Below are 18102 nucleotides of genomic sequence, written 5' to 3'. Positions count from 1 at the left end.
GTTCTAGCCTTAACATTAATTTATTTTTAATAACAATTTATATTTCAGACCCACAGGTTAATTTTAAGTTTTATTCTTTATGTTTCTTTCCTTTGCAAAGTAATCATACTGTTCTTGGTCTTTGTCTTGGAAATTTAATTTTTTACAATATTTGATATAAAAAATTTTAGATTGCAGTTGTTAACAGTGGCCAGAAAAGTTGCATTTTCTCCTTTCCAAAATAAACTGATATTCAAGATCAGGCAGTGAAAAGTCTAAATATATTTACAGCTTAATCTTATTTCTGTTCAAGAATTAATCTAGAATTTCACTTGCCCTATAATGATTTATCAACTAATGGGCACCTTAGGCTACATTGTCAAATATAGATTAGATTTTTTAAATTTAATATGTTTTTTTTCCCCCAAAGGAGTGTCTCGCTCCTTGATGCCAATGCAGTGGTGCAATCTCAGCTCACTGCAACCTCCACCACCTGGGTTCAAGCAGTTCTGCCTCAGCCTCCTGAGTAGCTGGGATTACAGGCGCACGCCACCACACTTGGCTAATTTTTGTATTTTTTTATTACAGACAGGGTTTCACCATGTTGGCCAGGCTGGTCTCAAACTCCTGACCTCAAATGATCTGCCTACCTTGGCCTCACAAAGTGCTGGGATTACAGGCATGAGCCACTGTGCCCAGCCTAAAATTTAGTATGCTTTTTATACAGCTTTAGCAAGTATTCCAGATTATTTTGTAAAATATTTTCTTGTAAATTGCATAATTTTTTCATATACAAAATGCTTAGATGGTACCAAATGTCTGTGTGTTATATAATTATAGGATATATTTTAGAAATGAGTTCAATTTTTAAGTTTTTCAAATTTTATGTATATTTTTAGAATAACTTTTTAAAAGCTTCTAATGCCTTAAATGTAGTGATCTGAGAATAGGCATTCATACTGTTTTACACAAAGTAGATTTACCACCATTTTATACTCACTAATTTTTTTATTATATGACAGGATTGACCAACTTTTCCCCGATTTGCTTGGTTTTACAGAATCTTGAGCTCAGAAAATATGTCTCCAGGTTCTCTGCAGTTTCTCTGACATACACAAGATGTAATCCACAGCATCTTCCATTTAAATGACCCCTCATTTGGGCAATCAAATTGAATAGTAATCATTTTAGACTTATTAGGGATACAGCATCTCTTATCCAAGCATATTCCACAAAAAGTGGGTTTGTAACTCTGAGTACTTGAGCATCCAGAAAAGACAAATTTTTCAGCTTTGGAGAGTTGGAAAGTAGGTTGGCATGTTTTTCCTTTGGGAATCTGGAAAGATACATAAAAAGTCATTCTTTAAATTTTATTACAATAGTTTTGAAAATCAACATGTAGAATATTTTATAGTATGAATATAATTATTTGGAGGCATTAATAAAAGTTGCTATGTAGTGATTTCCAGCACTCTCTTTACCTTTAAGATCCCCTTATCAGAGGTCTGTCCTCTCTATTCTTCATCATATTATAGCACCTACTCCCCAATGTTTTTTGCTATCTATTCTTGACTCAATTTTACAATAAACAAAACTTCTGTTTTGTTTGATATCAAGAGCCATGTCTTATTAAATATTTATCTAAGACTTAGCAAATTCCATAACACAGCCCAGACAGTTTTCCGTGGATGCATAGATGAATAATTATCCTAATCTTTCTTTAAAACTGAATTGTCAACTTGCTAATATGATAGAGAATAACTTTGGGGTAGAAGGATTGTGTAGCATTTCTAAAAATTACCCTTTTTGAGACAGACTTCCTGCCTCGTTCAAGAAGTAGGACCAGCTCTAGTTATACCAAGCAATCTTAGGGTAAATATTTTATTGTAGTGTTTTAGCAAGTTTACTATGTAAGCATAGAGCATTTTGGAAATGGTGTGGCTTCCTTCCAAGTTAATGATATATAACTAAGATCAGGACTTGTCTACTCTGATGTTCATAATACCTGTTTTCATAATTATAGTGTAGCAATCAAACTCTTCTATTCATTAACATAGAAAAAAGAAGTTAGAATCTGCTCTGGTTGGTAAAATTTTCCCCACAACATGCAGTTAATACCTGTTTTCCTCTAAAATAATTTGACTTTAAGCATTATAATGAGATGGTTTTATTTTTCTAAGAACTAAACACCATCCCACCCTCCAAAACACACACATGCTTACTTTTCAGGAATCTCTTAATATTGAATTAAGTTAAATATATTTAAACTTTACCTTTATTGTCTTTAATATATTGCTGTCACAAGGCTGAATGTAACACAGTCTTTTCTCTTTTCTCATTTCACAGTTGCTGTTTTCATTGGTCACCCTATTAGATATTCCCATCCCACATGTTCTGGAGCAGGGAGTCCACTTTGTTGCTTGCACAAGACATTTTTTTTTCCAAATAAGTGGGAGATTTCTATAAGCTATAACGAAGGGAGAAAAGTACATATGTGTACATATAAATGTACTTGTATAAATAGATAATTTTTAATCATGTTTAATGTTTAAGAAATCTGAATATTTTTGTATTACTCAGAATAAAAGAAGCTGATGGTCTAATCTATCATTCTATCTCCCTATTTCCCAACCCCAAAATTAACTTTCAATCAAGTACTACAGTCCAGTCTCTTAGAAGGAATAAAAATACTTTATCTTTGAAAAACTGAGAAGATTTACTCATTTGCATTTTTCTGCTTTGCCTGTCCTCTGAATACTAAACCTAAGCTTATGTTCCTGTTGAGTTGTCTTTTCCCTTGTTCTTGCCTCATCATTTCTAACAGACGTTGAAATAAAAATTAGGGAATTTGATCAGAACAGTGTGATCTTAATGTTAACTTTCATAATATGTTAAAATCTAAAATACAAAAATTATATTTGAGAATGAGACTATCAGTGAGACCAGATTTCTTCCATTTGTTTTAATCTAGTCTTTTAGAAAACTGTCTGATTAAGTAATACTACACTGAACTAAACTAATCATTTATATACAAAGTCATTGCAGGTGTATAATTTCATTCATTCAACTTAATTGTCACACTCCCTGTGTTCTTAGGCCCAAACTACTCTCCAATTGGCTAAGATTTCAAATTACTTATGAAAAAACAATGGATGGATCAATAGATGGGTCAGTGAGTGAGTAGATAGAGCCCCTCCACTGTCTGCTGCTAAGGAGAAATAGGAGGGGAAGAGAGAATATAAGAGGGTATAATAATGCTCCCATTTCCATGTAAGGTCACTGGGAGCTTCTTGTTATAAATGAAACAGGCCCTTGGCTCATTTTAAGCAAACTACATATTGACTTACTGTCTCAAGGCATTTCCTTAAGGTTAATGTGCATCTTGAAATGGATGCTTTGGGAGTACGGTTGTGATTTGAGCCTGCACAGCAAAATTCTGGCTATATTACTTCAAAAAAATCAATTTAAAACTCGAAAAAGACCCAGAAAAAAAAAAAAAAAGCCTTCTTCATAGGAAATAGTCTCTTTAAAGTATGTGCTCTATTTTAACTGATACTATGACACTGCTTTCCGTGTTATTACAGTAGAGTCTCTTGCAATTGCACATAGAACTGAGGAGAGGAAGCAGAAACGTGAAGATACCTGGAAGGTAGACAACAGTTTAAAGACCTCAATGTAGGAAGCAGATTAGAAGCTTGGCACACATCTGCAATAAATAAAGGCAGGTTAGATTACCGTGTTACCAGTAATCCCGCTTGTTAAACCAAGAGCTGTAGTTCAGGAATTTACCATTCATTAAAAAGCAAGAAAACTAGAGATTTTTTAAACAAAGCTTAGTGTTTGGTGAGCATTGAAAAAAGCATGAGGGCATTATGTCATTGCATGCTTCATACTGACCTAGCAAAAGCTAGATTCCAACTATCGACTATAAATTACTGTCACGAATATATCTTAAAGTATGTGTTTTTGTCATTATGGTTAATTTTAAAAGCCAAATTCCTGTGTGGGCCATAAATATAATTTCACAGTTAAGCAAAGAAGAGACATTAGACTGAACATAAACTTCGTTTGAAACATATCTAGGTCTAAATCATAAATACCAGAGAACACTTCAGGAGATTTTCTTGTTTTACCTGACAAAGCACTAACTACTAACACTGACTATCTGATGCCTCTCCCAGCCAAGGTCAAAGTGAACCCACTTAACTGCTCTAACTTCTAAAATGAGACCAACTTGAACTTGATCCGAAGGGCTTCACTTGTGGAAAACTGCTCTAAGGTAGTCTTTCCAGGGAAGTTTATGTGTGGGCTCTAAGACCCTTATATTGAATCACTAAAATCCAATGCAGAAAACCAACTGTTCTGTACTTTTTGAAAAAAAAAATAAGGACATAGCTTATAATTCCAGAGGTTTTAGAGCATTAACAGTGTCATCCTGTCAACTGAACATGTATAGTAAATGGAAATTCACCACAACCTGGTAAATTTTTTTCTAATTTACTGACTAAACTGGAGTTGCTGAGGATGTTCCTTTCATCGAGTTAGCTTTTAAGTATCTAAACTCATTTCTCTGCTTATAGTTGCCTTTATTAAATATCCACTTAATAAAAGTGAACTTAGGAGTTAACATATACAAGTATTCTTCATTTCCATGGCAACTCTCATTAAGCTCTAAACTTTAAGAAAAAGGCATTCTTGATTTCTGGATGAGAACACAGAGATGTGAACAAGAACCAGACTTCGATGGTGCCCCTTTTGGGTCCTTCCTCCTCTATACGTTATTTGCTGGTGGTTTCGAAACTCCTGTTCCCAAAATATGCTGATGCTTAAATAAAATGCTAACTTAGAGCAGACCAGAATACAAGGTTTATAAATATACTTAAGCTGTTTGAAGTGGCCAGATACACAAGATGAGTAATGAAGGATCACACTTCATTTTTCTGAGAACATAGATACATGGGTAATCTACTTAAAAATGCCTGGGTGTGTGCGTGCCTGTGTGTGTGTTTACAGAGAGATTAGCAATTGAGCTTCAATTTCAGAGTGAGTGAAACGACTTCCTATGAGATTTCTATTTTTAGAAATAATATTTACAAGTTCAAAATATGTGTCAGTTCTTAAATATTTTTCAGCGGTAGCCTCCCATTTCTGCCTATATCACATAGAAATGTTGCCTTTTAAAATTTGGGAAAGTGAATGGTCAAACTTCTTGCCCATAATAGAAGAATAAAAATAAGTTGTTCTAGGGTATATGTGAACAATATTTGGTCAATTTTCCTAAGAAGAGGTTAGGAATAAGCAGAGGTGTAAGATTTTAGAAGAGCTTCCTGACCTAGTAGATCTTTTAAAAATGTTTTTAAATGTTTTACCAGAAAATTCTAAAACATTATAAAATTTCCTTTTCAGATATTTATCCCTGTCTGAGGCAAAGATTGAGTAAAATGATACACTCAAACTATATCTCAATCTGACCACCAATCAATAAGTACTTACTGAGTACCTATGGTACATAGAAGGAACATGAAGGAATACCACCAAGGTCATACATGAAAAATAGCTCTACTTCTGAGCACCTGGCATTGTTTTGTAGCTTGTTGAAAGCTGCTGTAGTAATGGTTCCAGGCTACAGTTTGACTGATCAGACTTCTTTCCACCTTTAGCTCCAGAGCAGTGACTGCCAGCCAGCTTTGGTATGAACAGAGGTGTGCATCCAATGGCCCCACTCACACAGAGGCAGCTAAACAAGGGGTTGGGCTGAAACACTTGGCCATTATGATAATGTACCCGGTTGAACTCGCATCCAACAGCTACAAGGTCTGAAACGAGAAAAGAGCAAAATTGCCAAAGAAGCCATAACCTGTGACAGTCTAGACCTCCAATTATAAACCTAAGAAGAAATGGATTATCTCCTGTATGAAGTATAGCTCTCAACCTCTTAGGTTCCATTTGGAACCTCCTTCACAGGACATCTGTAGAAAGGTTTCTAATGTGAGGCATTTTTATTATACTGCAGGCTATAAACCCCACATGGTCACTTCCAGAATTAAGACCAAGTAAAGACCCTGTAAAATCACCATAAGTATAGCGGTTGATAATAAATCTGAGATAGGTTGATGCCTAGTGAGACAGGTTTTCTCAGACATCCAACAATAGGCTAGGATATAGTCTTAGGAAGACAGGATAAATGAATGTCTGAAGAAACCATATGTTAATTAACTACAGAACTGCAAGGTTTTTGTTAAGAGATTGCAGGAGAGTTTTCCTTCCTCTGAGGGGTATTCTTGACCTTCTGGATCGGCTGTTCCACAAGTGTGGTCCTCTAATCCCTTGGCAGTACCTGAGACACTTTTAGGGGATCTGGAAAAGGTCAAAACTCTTTTCCAAATACTAAGATGTGGCTGGCCTTTTTCACTGTGTTGGTATTTGCACTGGTGCTACAAAAGCAACTGTGGCTAAAACTGAACTGCTGGTGCCTTGGCATGAATCAAACTGTAGAGGTAATCTTGTATTTTTCCTTGCCAGGTATTTATACTTTAAAAGGGGTGGTGGGAGTTTTACCTAAGAATGTCCTTGATGGCACAGCAAAAGGTATTAATTTTATTAAATGTTAATCATCAAATACAGGTCTCTTTAATATTCTATGTGACAAAATAGGAAATATACATAGAATATTTTAGTGCAATAGCTGTCTTGAAACTTCAGCAAATGGCTGTCTCAGGAAAACTTAAGGAACTATGGCATTGGTAAAGTTGTGAGCTGAGCTAACCACTTTTTTAGTGGGAATTTTACTTGAAGAAATGACTGATGATAACTGGTTATTCAGACTTGTGTATTTTGGAAACTTTTCTTTGAAAATGAGCAAACTGAGCCTGTCACTTCAAGGAAAACAATTGTGACAGCATTTTTTGCCGATGAGAGAATTCAAGATTTCAAGGAAAAATTAGAACTTTGGAAAACTTGTATCCATCACTGAAAACCTTATATTTATCCAATATGTAGACTTTTCTGGTGAGGATGATATTAATGTGATTTTTTAAGATATTACATAATTAAGTGTATCAATATTTTGAACATCTCTACAACACAGTAAACATATTTTCCAAACGAACAATGCATAGAATGGCAAAATTATGCATGAGTAAAAGATCTATTCCAAATGGGTCTTGGATAGACCAATGCATTTTAATGTCCCAGAGTTGAAAGTTCGTTGATGTGGTTTCAGATTCCATGATGCAGCTAATTTTTAAGACACTGTCACTTGCCAGGTTTTAATATAATATCAATAAACATAAAAGTATATACACGATGATCTGAAAAGCCTGTTAAAATATTCCTCCCTTTTCAAATTGCATATCTGTGTGATGCCAGATTTTCTTCACATATTTCAACCAGGAAAACACATAGTAACAGATTGAAAGAGGCAGCAAATGTGTGACTCTAGCTATCTTCTATTGAGCTAGACACTAGAGAGATTTGCAAAACATGTAAAACAATGGCACTCTTTTACTAAATTTTTCTTTGGAAAATAAGTTCTATGTTTTTTCATAAAAACGTTATTCTTATTAATCTGCAATGGGTTTATTCTTTTTAAATGAATAAATATTTCTAAATTTCTAATCCATCAAATATCAATGGATAAAACCCTCATAAAATCTCTTAGGTCCTCAATAATTTCTAAGAGTATAAAGGGGTAATTTCTAAGACTATAAAGGGGTCCGCAGATCAAAAAGCTTTTAAAATATTGCTCTTGATCAGGGATCATCAGGTTTTCTGAAAAGAGCCAACTAGAAAATATCTTAGCCTTTGCAAGCCAGAGAGTGTTTGGTCAAAACTACTGACTCTGCCATTGCGAAGCAGCCATAGACTCTACATTAATGTGCCATGTTCCAATAAAGCATTATTTACAAAAACAGGCTGTTGGCTAGATTTGACTCTCAGGTCATAGTTTGGGGCCCTAGTTATAGATTATCCCCATTCCTATCCTCGTGGCTATGCCCTGTTAAAAGTCTCATCACATTTTGTGTGAAATTATACGGAAAGGTCTGACACCTTAATATTTCATTCTCTGAGGCCAAGGCCTGTATCTCTTGTTTTTCCTGTCATGTCCTCAGTTGCTGGCCACCGTGCTTGGCTCTGTAGTGGATGGTCACTAAGTGTTTGTTGGGTTAATGAAATAACCTGCCCAGCTTCGGAAAAATGAGTGTCCTGAATGCCACATTTATTTGATAGGTCATGTTTTTGTTATAGGATTCCAATAAACAACATTTTTGAGAGCCTACTGAATACCAGCTATTGTGCTAGGTGTTTTATGTCATTATTTTATTTGATCCTCCCAGCAACTCTCTAAGCTAGGAAGTACATATTATGTAACTGAGGCACACAGAGAATAAACAACTTGATCAAGTGTATCCAGTTAGCAGAGCAGTCAGGACTTGAACCTAGATCCCACATTTTTTACCATACAATACAGTGCTGGCAGGGGCTTCAGCCTATCAAGCTTGAGCGCTCTACACATTCAGCCTGACTCCAAAGATAGGCTCTCATTCCGTGGCTCATAACCAAACTTCTGATAGTAATTTGCCTTCCTACTTTGACTTTTCTACAGACAGACTAAACTGCCCAGGTGACATGAGTGTTTCTCTTCCCTTGTAAATTTTATTTTTTTAATCCTAAATAATTTGGCACCCTGAATTAGTGTCAATGTTTAGATGGTCTGAATCAGTCTCCAGAGCTTAGTCACATAAGGCTGAGGGTCAGGTTGTGGTTTGGGGTGACCTCACCTTCTTTTTTTACAAATCTGCTGAAGTAAAAAGCACAGCAACTCGGTCATTAGTTGGGAAAGCTGAGGTTAAAGTTGTATGTCTGAATATTGCGTATACATTCTAATATTTTTAAGGAGATCATTTTTTGTTACTTTCAAAAGGCTAAATTCGGATTGTTTTTGACAGTATTAACAAGAGCTGTCATTTTGTAGCACTTTAAGAAGTCAGACTCTAGATAATTCCTTTTATTTTCTATCGTTAAAAGCAATTACCTGAGAAGAACTGCAAGATCACCTCAATGCAATGAAAATAATGGGTTTCTGAATGTGTGTAAGCATCCGCTAATTTCACATAGTATCCAATACAATGGAGCCAGTCCCACTGGAATATGAAAACTAAACCCACCTCATATTTAGTCAAACTAAGCTGATCACTCCAAGCTAACAATTGCAGGAAGAAAAAAATTCTGTCTAGACTCAATCTTTTCCAGCAGGTCCAGAAGAAGACACTTACATGCACACACTCCAGTCTCGTACCTAGGCCTGTCTACTGAGTAGTCACAATACAGCCCTTTGTGTGGGTCACAGAGGTCGGCTTCATTGCAGATTTCCCCTGGTTGCTTGGCACAGATTTTACAGCATCCACAGCCATCTCTCACCAGGCTCACTCCAGGAGGGCAACGGGGCTTCTGATGAGGGCATTTGCAGGGCCAGTGACAAAACTGTTTACGCTGAGGTGCGTCTGACACTTCTCCAGGCCTTCCTTTGGGTGTTGTATCTAATGGTCCAGTGCCCTGTGCCCTGCAGCAGAACTTCATTTGATAATAAAGGTGATGTTAGAAATAGCTTCTCTATGTAATAGTATAACAGGAATAGAAGATTTCCCCCAAACAGGTAGTATACAGAGTGGTGAGTTATAATCATTATAATTACACCTATCAGCAATTGACACAATTACTCTCCTTAAACTATTCTTCACTCAGCCTCCAAGACTCTTGGAGGCTCTTATTCCTCTTATTCCACTCTTATTCCTCCTTTATCACTGACTGCTCCTTCTCACTCTCCTTTGTCAGTTTCTTCTCATCCTCTTAATCTGTAAACCTCACGGCCCCATGGATAAGGCCTCTAAAGTATCTTCCCTCACTATATCTCTTATCTCCGACTCATACCCCTCTTCTGAACTCAGACTCAAACTGCCTACTTAACATCTCCACTTCGATGTTTAATAGGTATAGCAAATTTAATATGACCAAAAACAAGCTCCCAAGCTTTCTCCTCCAATCTGCTCTTCCACACACTTCCCTATTTGAGCAAATGCCAATATATTTCCAAAATACCTTGAGATCGGATCATGCTTGACTCTTCTCTTTCACATTTTACATCTAATTCCATCAGTAAATCCTGTTTATTACACCTTTAAAAATACCCACCCTGATCATTTATTCATACCCTCTCTGTTACCATCATAACCCAAGTCATCATTGTTCACTTGGATGATTACAATAGCCTCCTGAGTGTTCACCTTGCTTGCTCCTTTGTCCACTTGACATCCAGAATGATTCTTTTAAAATAAGCCAGTTCATATCACTCTTTGCTCATATGGAGTGACTTCCTCATGGCCTCCCATTTCAATGTAAAATTCAAAGTGCCACCATGGCCCTGCATCCTGTGGTCCCCCCTCCCCGTATTACTTTGCCCACTGCCACTCACCCCCTTGCTGCCTCCGCACCAGCCACACCAGTGTCCTTGTTCTCTGACTCCAAGCACACTCTGCCCCTAGGTATCTTCATGGCTCACTCTTTTACTATCTTTAGGTCTGTGCTCAAAGGTCTCAGTGAGGCCCTCTTTGACCACTCTTTGTGAAAGGTCACCCTATCCCAGTCCTTTCACCGTAGAGTTTACCACCTTTCTTATTACCTATGCATTTCAGTTGTTTACTTTCTGATACCTGCACCAAGAATGTGAGCATCTTGAAAGCAAGGTCTTTGCCTAATGTCTGTCTTGATGACTGCCATCTTTATAAATCACTTTACTTGGTTATTTCAATCAAACTTCATAGCAACAGTGTGCAGTGGTGATTATACCATGTGATAGGCAGATAATTGTCCCCTCAAAGATGTCCATGTCCTGATCCCTGGAGCCTGTGCATATATGTTACCTAAAACATTGAAGGGGATTTTTGCATATGTGATCAACTTAAGAATTTTGAGGTTATCACTCTCAATTATCCAGGTGGGCCCAAGGTAATCACAAGTACATTGGGTCCACTGGGGAAGGAGGCAGGCATGTCAGAGAAGATGTGATGGCAGAAGCAGAGGTAGGAGTGATGCCGTTGCTGAAATGGGTCATGGTCCAAGGAAGCCAGACAGCCTTAAAAGCTGTTACGGGCAAAGAATGGATTCTCTCCTGCCACCTTCAGAAGGGAGGCAGTCCTGCCAACGCTTGATTTTAGCCCTGTAAGACCCATTTTTGGACATCAGATGTCCAGAACTATAGATAATCATGTTGTTTTAAGCCATTCAAGTTGGTGATTTCTTACAGCAGCAACAGGAAACCGTATACTCCATTTTGTAAATGAGGACTCTGAGACTGAAATTATTTAAGTTGTCCTGTGTGACATATCAAGTAAGTGGTAGAAGAATTATTTAAATCAGGCAGGCAGGTTCCAGAGCCTAAGCTCTCAACACTTACCCTCCTTCCTTTCCTAGTCCAAATCATACTGCAACCCAGCTTTGATACAGAACAAATCACCAAATCTCTGCATCTATTTCTCCAGCGTAGACCTCATCCCTTAAGCTTACAAGTTATTAGTTGCTACTGGACATATGCACTTTGAGGTTCTACAAGTACCCTCCCCCTGACAAACTGCTCCTCAACTAGCAGTTCCCATTTTAGTGAATGGCATCACCATCCACTCAGGTCCCCTAGTCAGGAAGCTGAAAACCATCTGGATTTCTTCCTCTCCCTCATCCTTCACACCTGAAAGTGTCTGACCTACAGGAAAGGTGAAAGCACTTATGCACAGCATTCAGGGCCCTCCTGATGTCTTGCAGTTCTTGTATGCATTAGGTTCCAAAAAGTTAAAGTGCCTGTGGTTCCCTGCATATGTGATGCTGTTCCTCCTGCCTGGGACATTCTGCCTAGACCCAGCTCCTTCTTCATCTAGTTATCCTTCAAGGTTCTGTTTCAGTATCATCTTTTCCAGAAAGGTTCCTGTAACTTCCCTGCCTTGCACACATTTTTAAACTGAAATTACCCATGTAAGTGCCCATCTCTTCCACTAGCCATAAAGCCACCCAACCTCAGGTGCTTGTGGTTTGTTTGTGAGTATACCACCAGCACCTAGCACAGTGCCTGGCAATTCGCTTGTGTAAATAGCTCTTAATGTTTATTTGATGGAACCAGGGGCTGTTGAACTGATTCCTAGATCTAAGTCCATTCGCAGCTCAAAAACTCTACATTTAGAAGTATCTGCATGAAATTCCACCTAATATTAAATCCTCAGCCTTTTTTTCTTACCACTGGTAAAACACACATGCCCCAGTAAAGAGTAACATTTCAGCTGCAATTCAAAAGTTGCATGCACAACATGAGAATGGGTTTTGATGGGGAGGATAGGACACTGCTGGGCTTCTGGAGAAGGAGCAGGGGAAAAGGAAACACCAAAGTGCAGAAGGGAGTAGAAATAGTGAAGCTAGAATCCTAATAAAAATTTAAACTTAAAAAAATTTTGCCTACTTCTCAATTTTGCACAGGTTCAGCTATAGCCACCAGTGATTCAGGATGCCAGGTTCAGTGGCCTCTTTGCTGATCTCACATCCGTGAAATCTCTTCAGTCCTCCTCTTGCCCCACCTCTCTAAGGCATTTGACTCTCCTCTACCTTGGATTTCATTACATCTGGTCCCCCCAATCCTCCCCTTACTTTTCAACATACTTTCTCAACCTCCTCCGCAAGCTCCTGTTACCCTGAATTTGACTTAGATTTAGGCCTATTGGTGTTTCATAGCTTTAATGTATTGCTTGCCTCATTCTACACTGTATCTTGACAATCTCACCCAGACCCTTGCCTTCAGTTTTCATCCTATGCAAGTTTCAAAACTAAATTTCCAGCCTGGACTTCTCCACTGAGCCCTAGATCCATGAGCTAACTACCTACTGGACATCTCCACCCAAATGTCCTCCAGGAAATACTCAAGACCAAAAGTCATCATTTTTCACTCTTCAAAGTTTGGAGTCAGGAAGCTGGATTCATCTAGGTTGTCTTCCTCTTTCTCACCTCCTATGGCCATTCAGTGACCTCTCCTATGTATTCTGTTGTCCTTGTCTTCCCAGAACTAGACGCTCTTCCCCATTTCATTGCTACTAAGTAAGCATCATCACTACGAGTTCCTGACTGACCTTCCTCCCTCCAGAATGACTTTTCAAGTGCATCTACTACGTTGCCACTGGAGGAATCTCTTTAAAGAACATGTCTGCTTGTATTACTCCTCTCCTTAAAGCCCATGAGGGGTTCCCCACAGTCTATACTGTGCAGCCTAAACTTCTGAGCCAGGTATCCAAAGCCATCTCCTGCCTACCTCTTGAGCTTTAGCTCTCACACACTCTCCTTCTACGCCTAGCCATTTGCTGGACTCCCCGGGTTGGTTTTCTCCTCCCTGTTTTTCTTCTGTTCTTTCTAATGAAATGCACACTCCCAAAACTGCCCCCTGGATGCCTCTTTATCTTTCCAATTTTGAAGCATTTCCAGATAATCTCAGGTCAAAAGGTAACACTGTTGAAATCCAAGGATAAAGAGAAAATCTTAAAAGTAGACTGAGAAAAGCATTACATACTGAATTACGTTAAAAATGAGATCTGACTTCTCATCAAAAGACAGAGGAGGAGGAAGAGATGGAGAAGATGCCCAAAGACAATGTTGAAAGGAAAAAGAAAAACAACCTGTCAACCCAGAATTATATGGCCAGTGAAACTATCTTTCAAAAATGAAGCTGAAATAGCCTGTGATCCCAGCACTTTGGGAGGCCGAGGCAGGTGGATCACTTGAGGTGGGGAGTTCAAGACCAGCCTGGCCAACATGGCGAAATCCCATCTCTACTAAAAATACAAAAACATAGCCAGGTGTGGTGGCATGCACCTGTAGTCCCAGCTACTTGGGAGGCTGAGACAGGAGAATCACTTGAACCCAGGAGGCAGAGGTTGCAGTGAGCTGAGACGCACCACTGCACTCCAGCCTGGGCATCAGAGGGAGACTCTGTCTCAAAATAAAGAAAGAAAATCATAACAGTAGACTGAAAAAAGGGGGAAGCATTACATACAGAAGCACAGTAAAACTGAGATCTGACTACTCATTAAAAGAAGGAGGAGGAGGGAGAGATGGAGAAGGACAAGATGCCCAGAGACAATGTTAAATGGGGAAAAAAAAAAAAATCCTGTCAACCCAGAATTATATAGCCAGTGAAACTATCTTTCAAAGATGAAGGTGAAATAAAAACCGTTTCTGGGTAAACAAAACCTAAGAGAAATTGTTGCTAGCCAATCCGCCTCACAAGAAATACTAAAGGAGGATCTTCAGTCTGAAGATCTTCTGTTATGATAGTAACTTAGAAATACAGGAAGAAATGAAGAGGCCTGGACATAGTCAATATGTGGGTAAATATAAAGAATCTTGTATTTTTCTCTTTTCCTCAGGCATATTTTGATTGTTTTCAACAGCAAAATTTCAAGACAACAAGTGTCACTAGAATGGTGCAATAGAAAGAATAAGCATTTTGACTACAGATCCGAGCTTTGCGATAGTTCTGTGATCTTACAGAACTTCCCATCATTTGATCTCCTCTGTAATATGGGATTAATAGTGCCTACCTTGTAAAGTTGTTTTGATAATTAAGATAATAACTAAAGCACCCTTGGGCCGGAGGTGGTGGCTCACACCTGTAATCCCAACACTTTGGGAGGCCGAGGTGAGCGGATCACTTGAGGTCAGGAGTTCGAGACCAGCTTGGCCAACAGGGCAAAACCCTATCTCTACTAAAATACAAAAATTGGCCGGGCATGGTGGTGCAGGCCTGTAATCCCAGCTACTTGGGAGGCTGAGGGGCAACAATCACTTGAACCCAGGAGGTGGAGGTTGCAGTGATCCGAGACTGCACCACTGCACTCCAGCCTGGAACGACAGAGCGAGGCTCTGTCTTTAAATAAATAAATAAATAAATAAAGCACCCAGCACAGTATTTGGCATATAGCAGATATTCAGTAAATGCTAGGTATTATCAGATACTTCGTGAATTTATGAATTTATAAAAGCAAAGTTAAGCACAAAATAATCCATTCTCACCGCTCTGTGTGTAACACCTTTCTGTGTTTGTTGTTCTTTATTTTTTACACATCTCTCTGTGTTGGAATACTTGCTGTCTAAGAACATCTAGCTGCTCTCCATCCACAATGACAGGCTTTTTCTCAAGAACAGTGGAATAGGAGACACACAGACAGGGCAGCAATGACCCGGACCACTGACATTCTTGCATGATTCTTTTGAAATCGTAAATCTCTCTCTATATGGTATAACAATTTCCAATTCCTTGTTTTCTAAGATATATCTACTACTTATGGCCCCAATCAACTACTAACTCACAGACACACCCATGTTTTCTAAATCACCAGATTTCAAAAGCTCTGTCTCCTGTCTACCGTGTAAATAAATCAACAATTAAGTCACCTTGTTTTCATCTTCTTATTTAAAAAGACTAAGGCAATGAATTGCTCATAGTAAGTTACACTTCCCTTTGGTCTGTTGCTTGAAATATTTCCAAGCCTCCGTGGACTGCTTCCCTTTCAGGAAGTGAGAAACACATGGACTGAGAAAAGACAAAGTAAGAGAATGTTTTAAAAATGTAAATGTTTATTCCAAAGTGCCCCTTTCAAACAAGGACAGGCTTAACTGGAAAAAGTCGCTGTCAAAATTCTTTTTTCCAGGGGCTCTTTGCACATTTTGCAAACAGCAGTGGAAAGCTGAGCCTCTGCCTGGAGCTGGCATGGAGAGACACTGTTTCCCGCACTGTGCCAGGCTGTGCCTTAGGCTCTGCTACAAAAATATATAGGAAAGCGTGGGGCTGTTCAAACATAGCGAAAGGAGGCTTCGGTGCCATTACCTGAAAGGGAGAAATGTTTTACATTTCTTTCATGAAGCTCATGAACGAACACAGAACTTTATTTGGAAAGAAAAATGGCTTCCTATTTCTTATGAAGTAGTTCCACAAGCCATTGATCCTCCCTCTTCCCCCATCTTCATTTTGTTCAGTTTTGGGCCTGAAGAACTAAGGATGGCTGTAGTCTCCGGAAGGGAAAGAGTCAGGGGAGAGGACTTACCTGTGCCAAGCCAGCAAGCAGAAGAGTGGAGAAGAGGAGCCCCTGCATGTCGCTGGGACCGTGGAGCCACCCTGAGGGGTAGAGAAGTCGCCGCTTGTTCATTGCTCCGGGTACACAAAGCTCCCCTGTCTCCTCTGCAAACCCCACGCTCCTCTGCACAAGAACACACACCCTCTACCTCCCACACTACCAACTTTCAGCCTGCACTTTCCTTTTTAAGGATCCGTTTTAATACCCTGTTTACTTTCATGGGACTCTTCTAATACCTGCCTTCGCAGTGAGCGTGTCACAGGTCAGGAGCGGGCGAGCACTTTCCTCCCGGGACTCAGAAGGGCAGGGCAAGTAGTGACTGTTCTCTGAGTGACTGCGTTACCTGTTCCTGGAGAGCAGAGCCTGCCCCCGACAACGGGTGAGGTCCCACGTCATTCCCCTCCTTGCCCTCAGCTTCTCCATCTGTGTTTGCCCTGCTCCGGGTCCTCTCTGGGCTGCTTCCTTCTCCCCCTTCACCCTCATGTACAGATCGCAGGCCTGGTCCCCCCATAGCACCCATCGTAGCCTAGCCCTGGCTTTCCCCCTCCATATTAATGGCAGGCTCTCGAAGGACCCTGACTCCCCCAGCTCAGATTCTCTCGGAGGCACCCACAGTGCCCTGGGCTCACCTTTATCCCAACACCTTTCTCATGCCAGGTGGACTGTGAGCGGAAAAAATACAGATGGAGCAGGGGGCGGACTCCTACATTACCTGGCCTGAGAGACACCTCCTTTTGGGGGCACAGTTCCATGACAGATGACAATGAAGTTAACCTCCATTTTTCGAGGCCTAAAATAAAACAATTACATTGGTAGCAATCATTCATTTAATGAATTAAGATTAAAAATAAGCCTGGCCAATATGGTGAAATCCCATCTCTACTAAAAAAAAAAAAAGATACAAAAATTAGCCGGGCGTGGTGGCAGGCGCCTGTAATCTCAGCTGCTTGGGAGGCTGAGGCAGGAGAATCGCTTGAACCTGGGAGGCGGAGGTTGCAGTGAGCCGAGATCGCACCATTGCACTCCAGCCTGGGGGACAAGAGCGAGACTTCGTCTCAAAAAAAAAAAAAAAAAAAGATTAAAAATAAAATTTTGACAGGTTTGTACTCCTCTTCTTCATACTCACCTCCCTGAAATGTGTGGCCACCAGCGCATCTCCTCCTGTGTCATCATGTGGGACCTTTGCCTCTCCATGTTCTCAGCCTGGGTCTGTGTTCCCATCTTCACTTGCAGCTGCCGTGGCGCTTTGTCCCTCTCAGGTCCCTGAGGGGTCCCACCTGCCTGCCCCCATCCCAAGGCCTATTTCTATTTCCTTTGATCAGTTACCTATCCCGGCTTTTCCTGCTGCCTTACGTATTCTACACCCATTGCTCACCTTTGTTTCTGTTCAAGGCAGTCACTACTGTATAAAGACAACGTCAAGCCTCGCTTAGGCCTGGGCTGAGGGCCTGGGAAAAATGAGGCTGTCCTCCGCCACAGAGAATCTGGTGTCCTTGGAGAACCATGGACACCCTAAAACCTGCAGATCACACAGAGCTTACCAAGGAGTCGTTAAACTGTAAGTATACGCACATTGAACAACAAGGAACACCCACTGCAGTTAGGGTGCCAACACCTTATCCTGCCTCCCTAAGAAATAGGACAAAACCAGAGAATGGAGTAGTGAAGAAAATGTGTCTGTTTTGGTCCAATCTGATCTTTTTCTTTTTTTTTCTTTTTTTTATTATTATACTTTAAGTTCTAGGGTACATGTGCACAACGTGCAGTTTTGTTACATATGTATACATGTGCCATGTTGGTGTGCTGCACCCATTAACTCATCATTTACATTAGGTATATCTCCTAATGCTATCCCTCCCCCCTCCCCTCACCCCACAACAGGCCCCAGTGTGTGATGTTCCCCTTCCTGTGTCCAAGTGTTCTCATTGTAGAGAAGTCCTTAAATGACCTGATGGAGCTGAAAACC

The 18102-nt window shown here is 39.9% G+C and overlaps 1 protein-coding gene across 5 annotated transcripts; it reads right to left on the bottom strand.

Moving 5' to 3' along the window:
• Window positions 1-622: 622 nt before the first annotated feature.
• On the bottom strand, window positions 623-16435 carry CCN6 (cellular communication network factor 6). Of its 5 annotated transcripts, none has more exons than XM_003255583.3 (6): window positions 16351-16435; window positions 16107-16177; window positions 9255-9552; window positions 5553-5795; window positions 2253-2446; window positions 968-1315 (listed from the first exon to the last, which is right to left on the bottom strand). In XM_003255583.3, the coding sequence occupies exons 2-6, from the start codon at window positions 16152-16154 to the stop codon at window positions 1034-1036; spliced, it is 1065 nt and encodes a 354-aa protein (XP_003255631.1). In that variant the 5' UTR covers window positions 16155-16177; window positions 16351-16435; the 3' UTR covers window positions 968-1033. The 5 variants fall into 5 exon arrangements, with proteins under 5 accessions (XP_012361474.1, XP_003255631.1, XP_030665444.1 ...); XM_030809584.1 differs by lacking the exon at window positions 16351-16435 and adding an exon at window positions 3622-3685 and having other exon boundaries at window positions 16107-16344; XM_030809585.1 differs by lacking the exon at window positions 968-1315 and adding an exon at window positions 3622-3685 and having other exon boundaries at window positions 2278-2446; window positions 16351-16399.
• Window positions 16436-18102: the final 1667 nt, after the last annotated feature.

The sequence above is a fragment of the Nomascus leucogenys genome, chromosome 3 (assembly GCF_006542625.1).
Source record: "Nomascus leucogenys isolate Asia chromosome 3, Asia_NLE_v1, whole genome shotgun sequence".
NCBI classification, from domain to species: domain Eukaryota; kingdom Metazoa; phylum Chordata; class Mammalia; order Primates; family Hylobatidae; genus Nomascus; species Nomascus leucogenys.
This window is presented reverse-complemented; position numbering and strand designations above follow the sequence as displayed.

Bases quoted from the DNA above. Each gene is read 5' to 3' on its own strand.
- CCN6 (XM_003255582.4), bottom strand. From the start codon at position 16,208: ATGAACAAGCGGCGACTTCTCTACCCCTCAGGGTGGCTCCACGGTCCC. The intron at 9,553-16,106 runs GTAAGTCCTCTC...TATCAAATGAAG, and splicing joins TGCTTGCTGGCTTGGCACAG to TTCTGCTGCAGGGCACAGGG. The intron at 1,316-2,252 runs GTAAAGTTTAAA...GTATCTTTCCAG, and splicing joins ATATATTAAAGACAATAAAG to ATTCCCAAAGGAAAAACATG.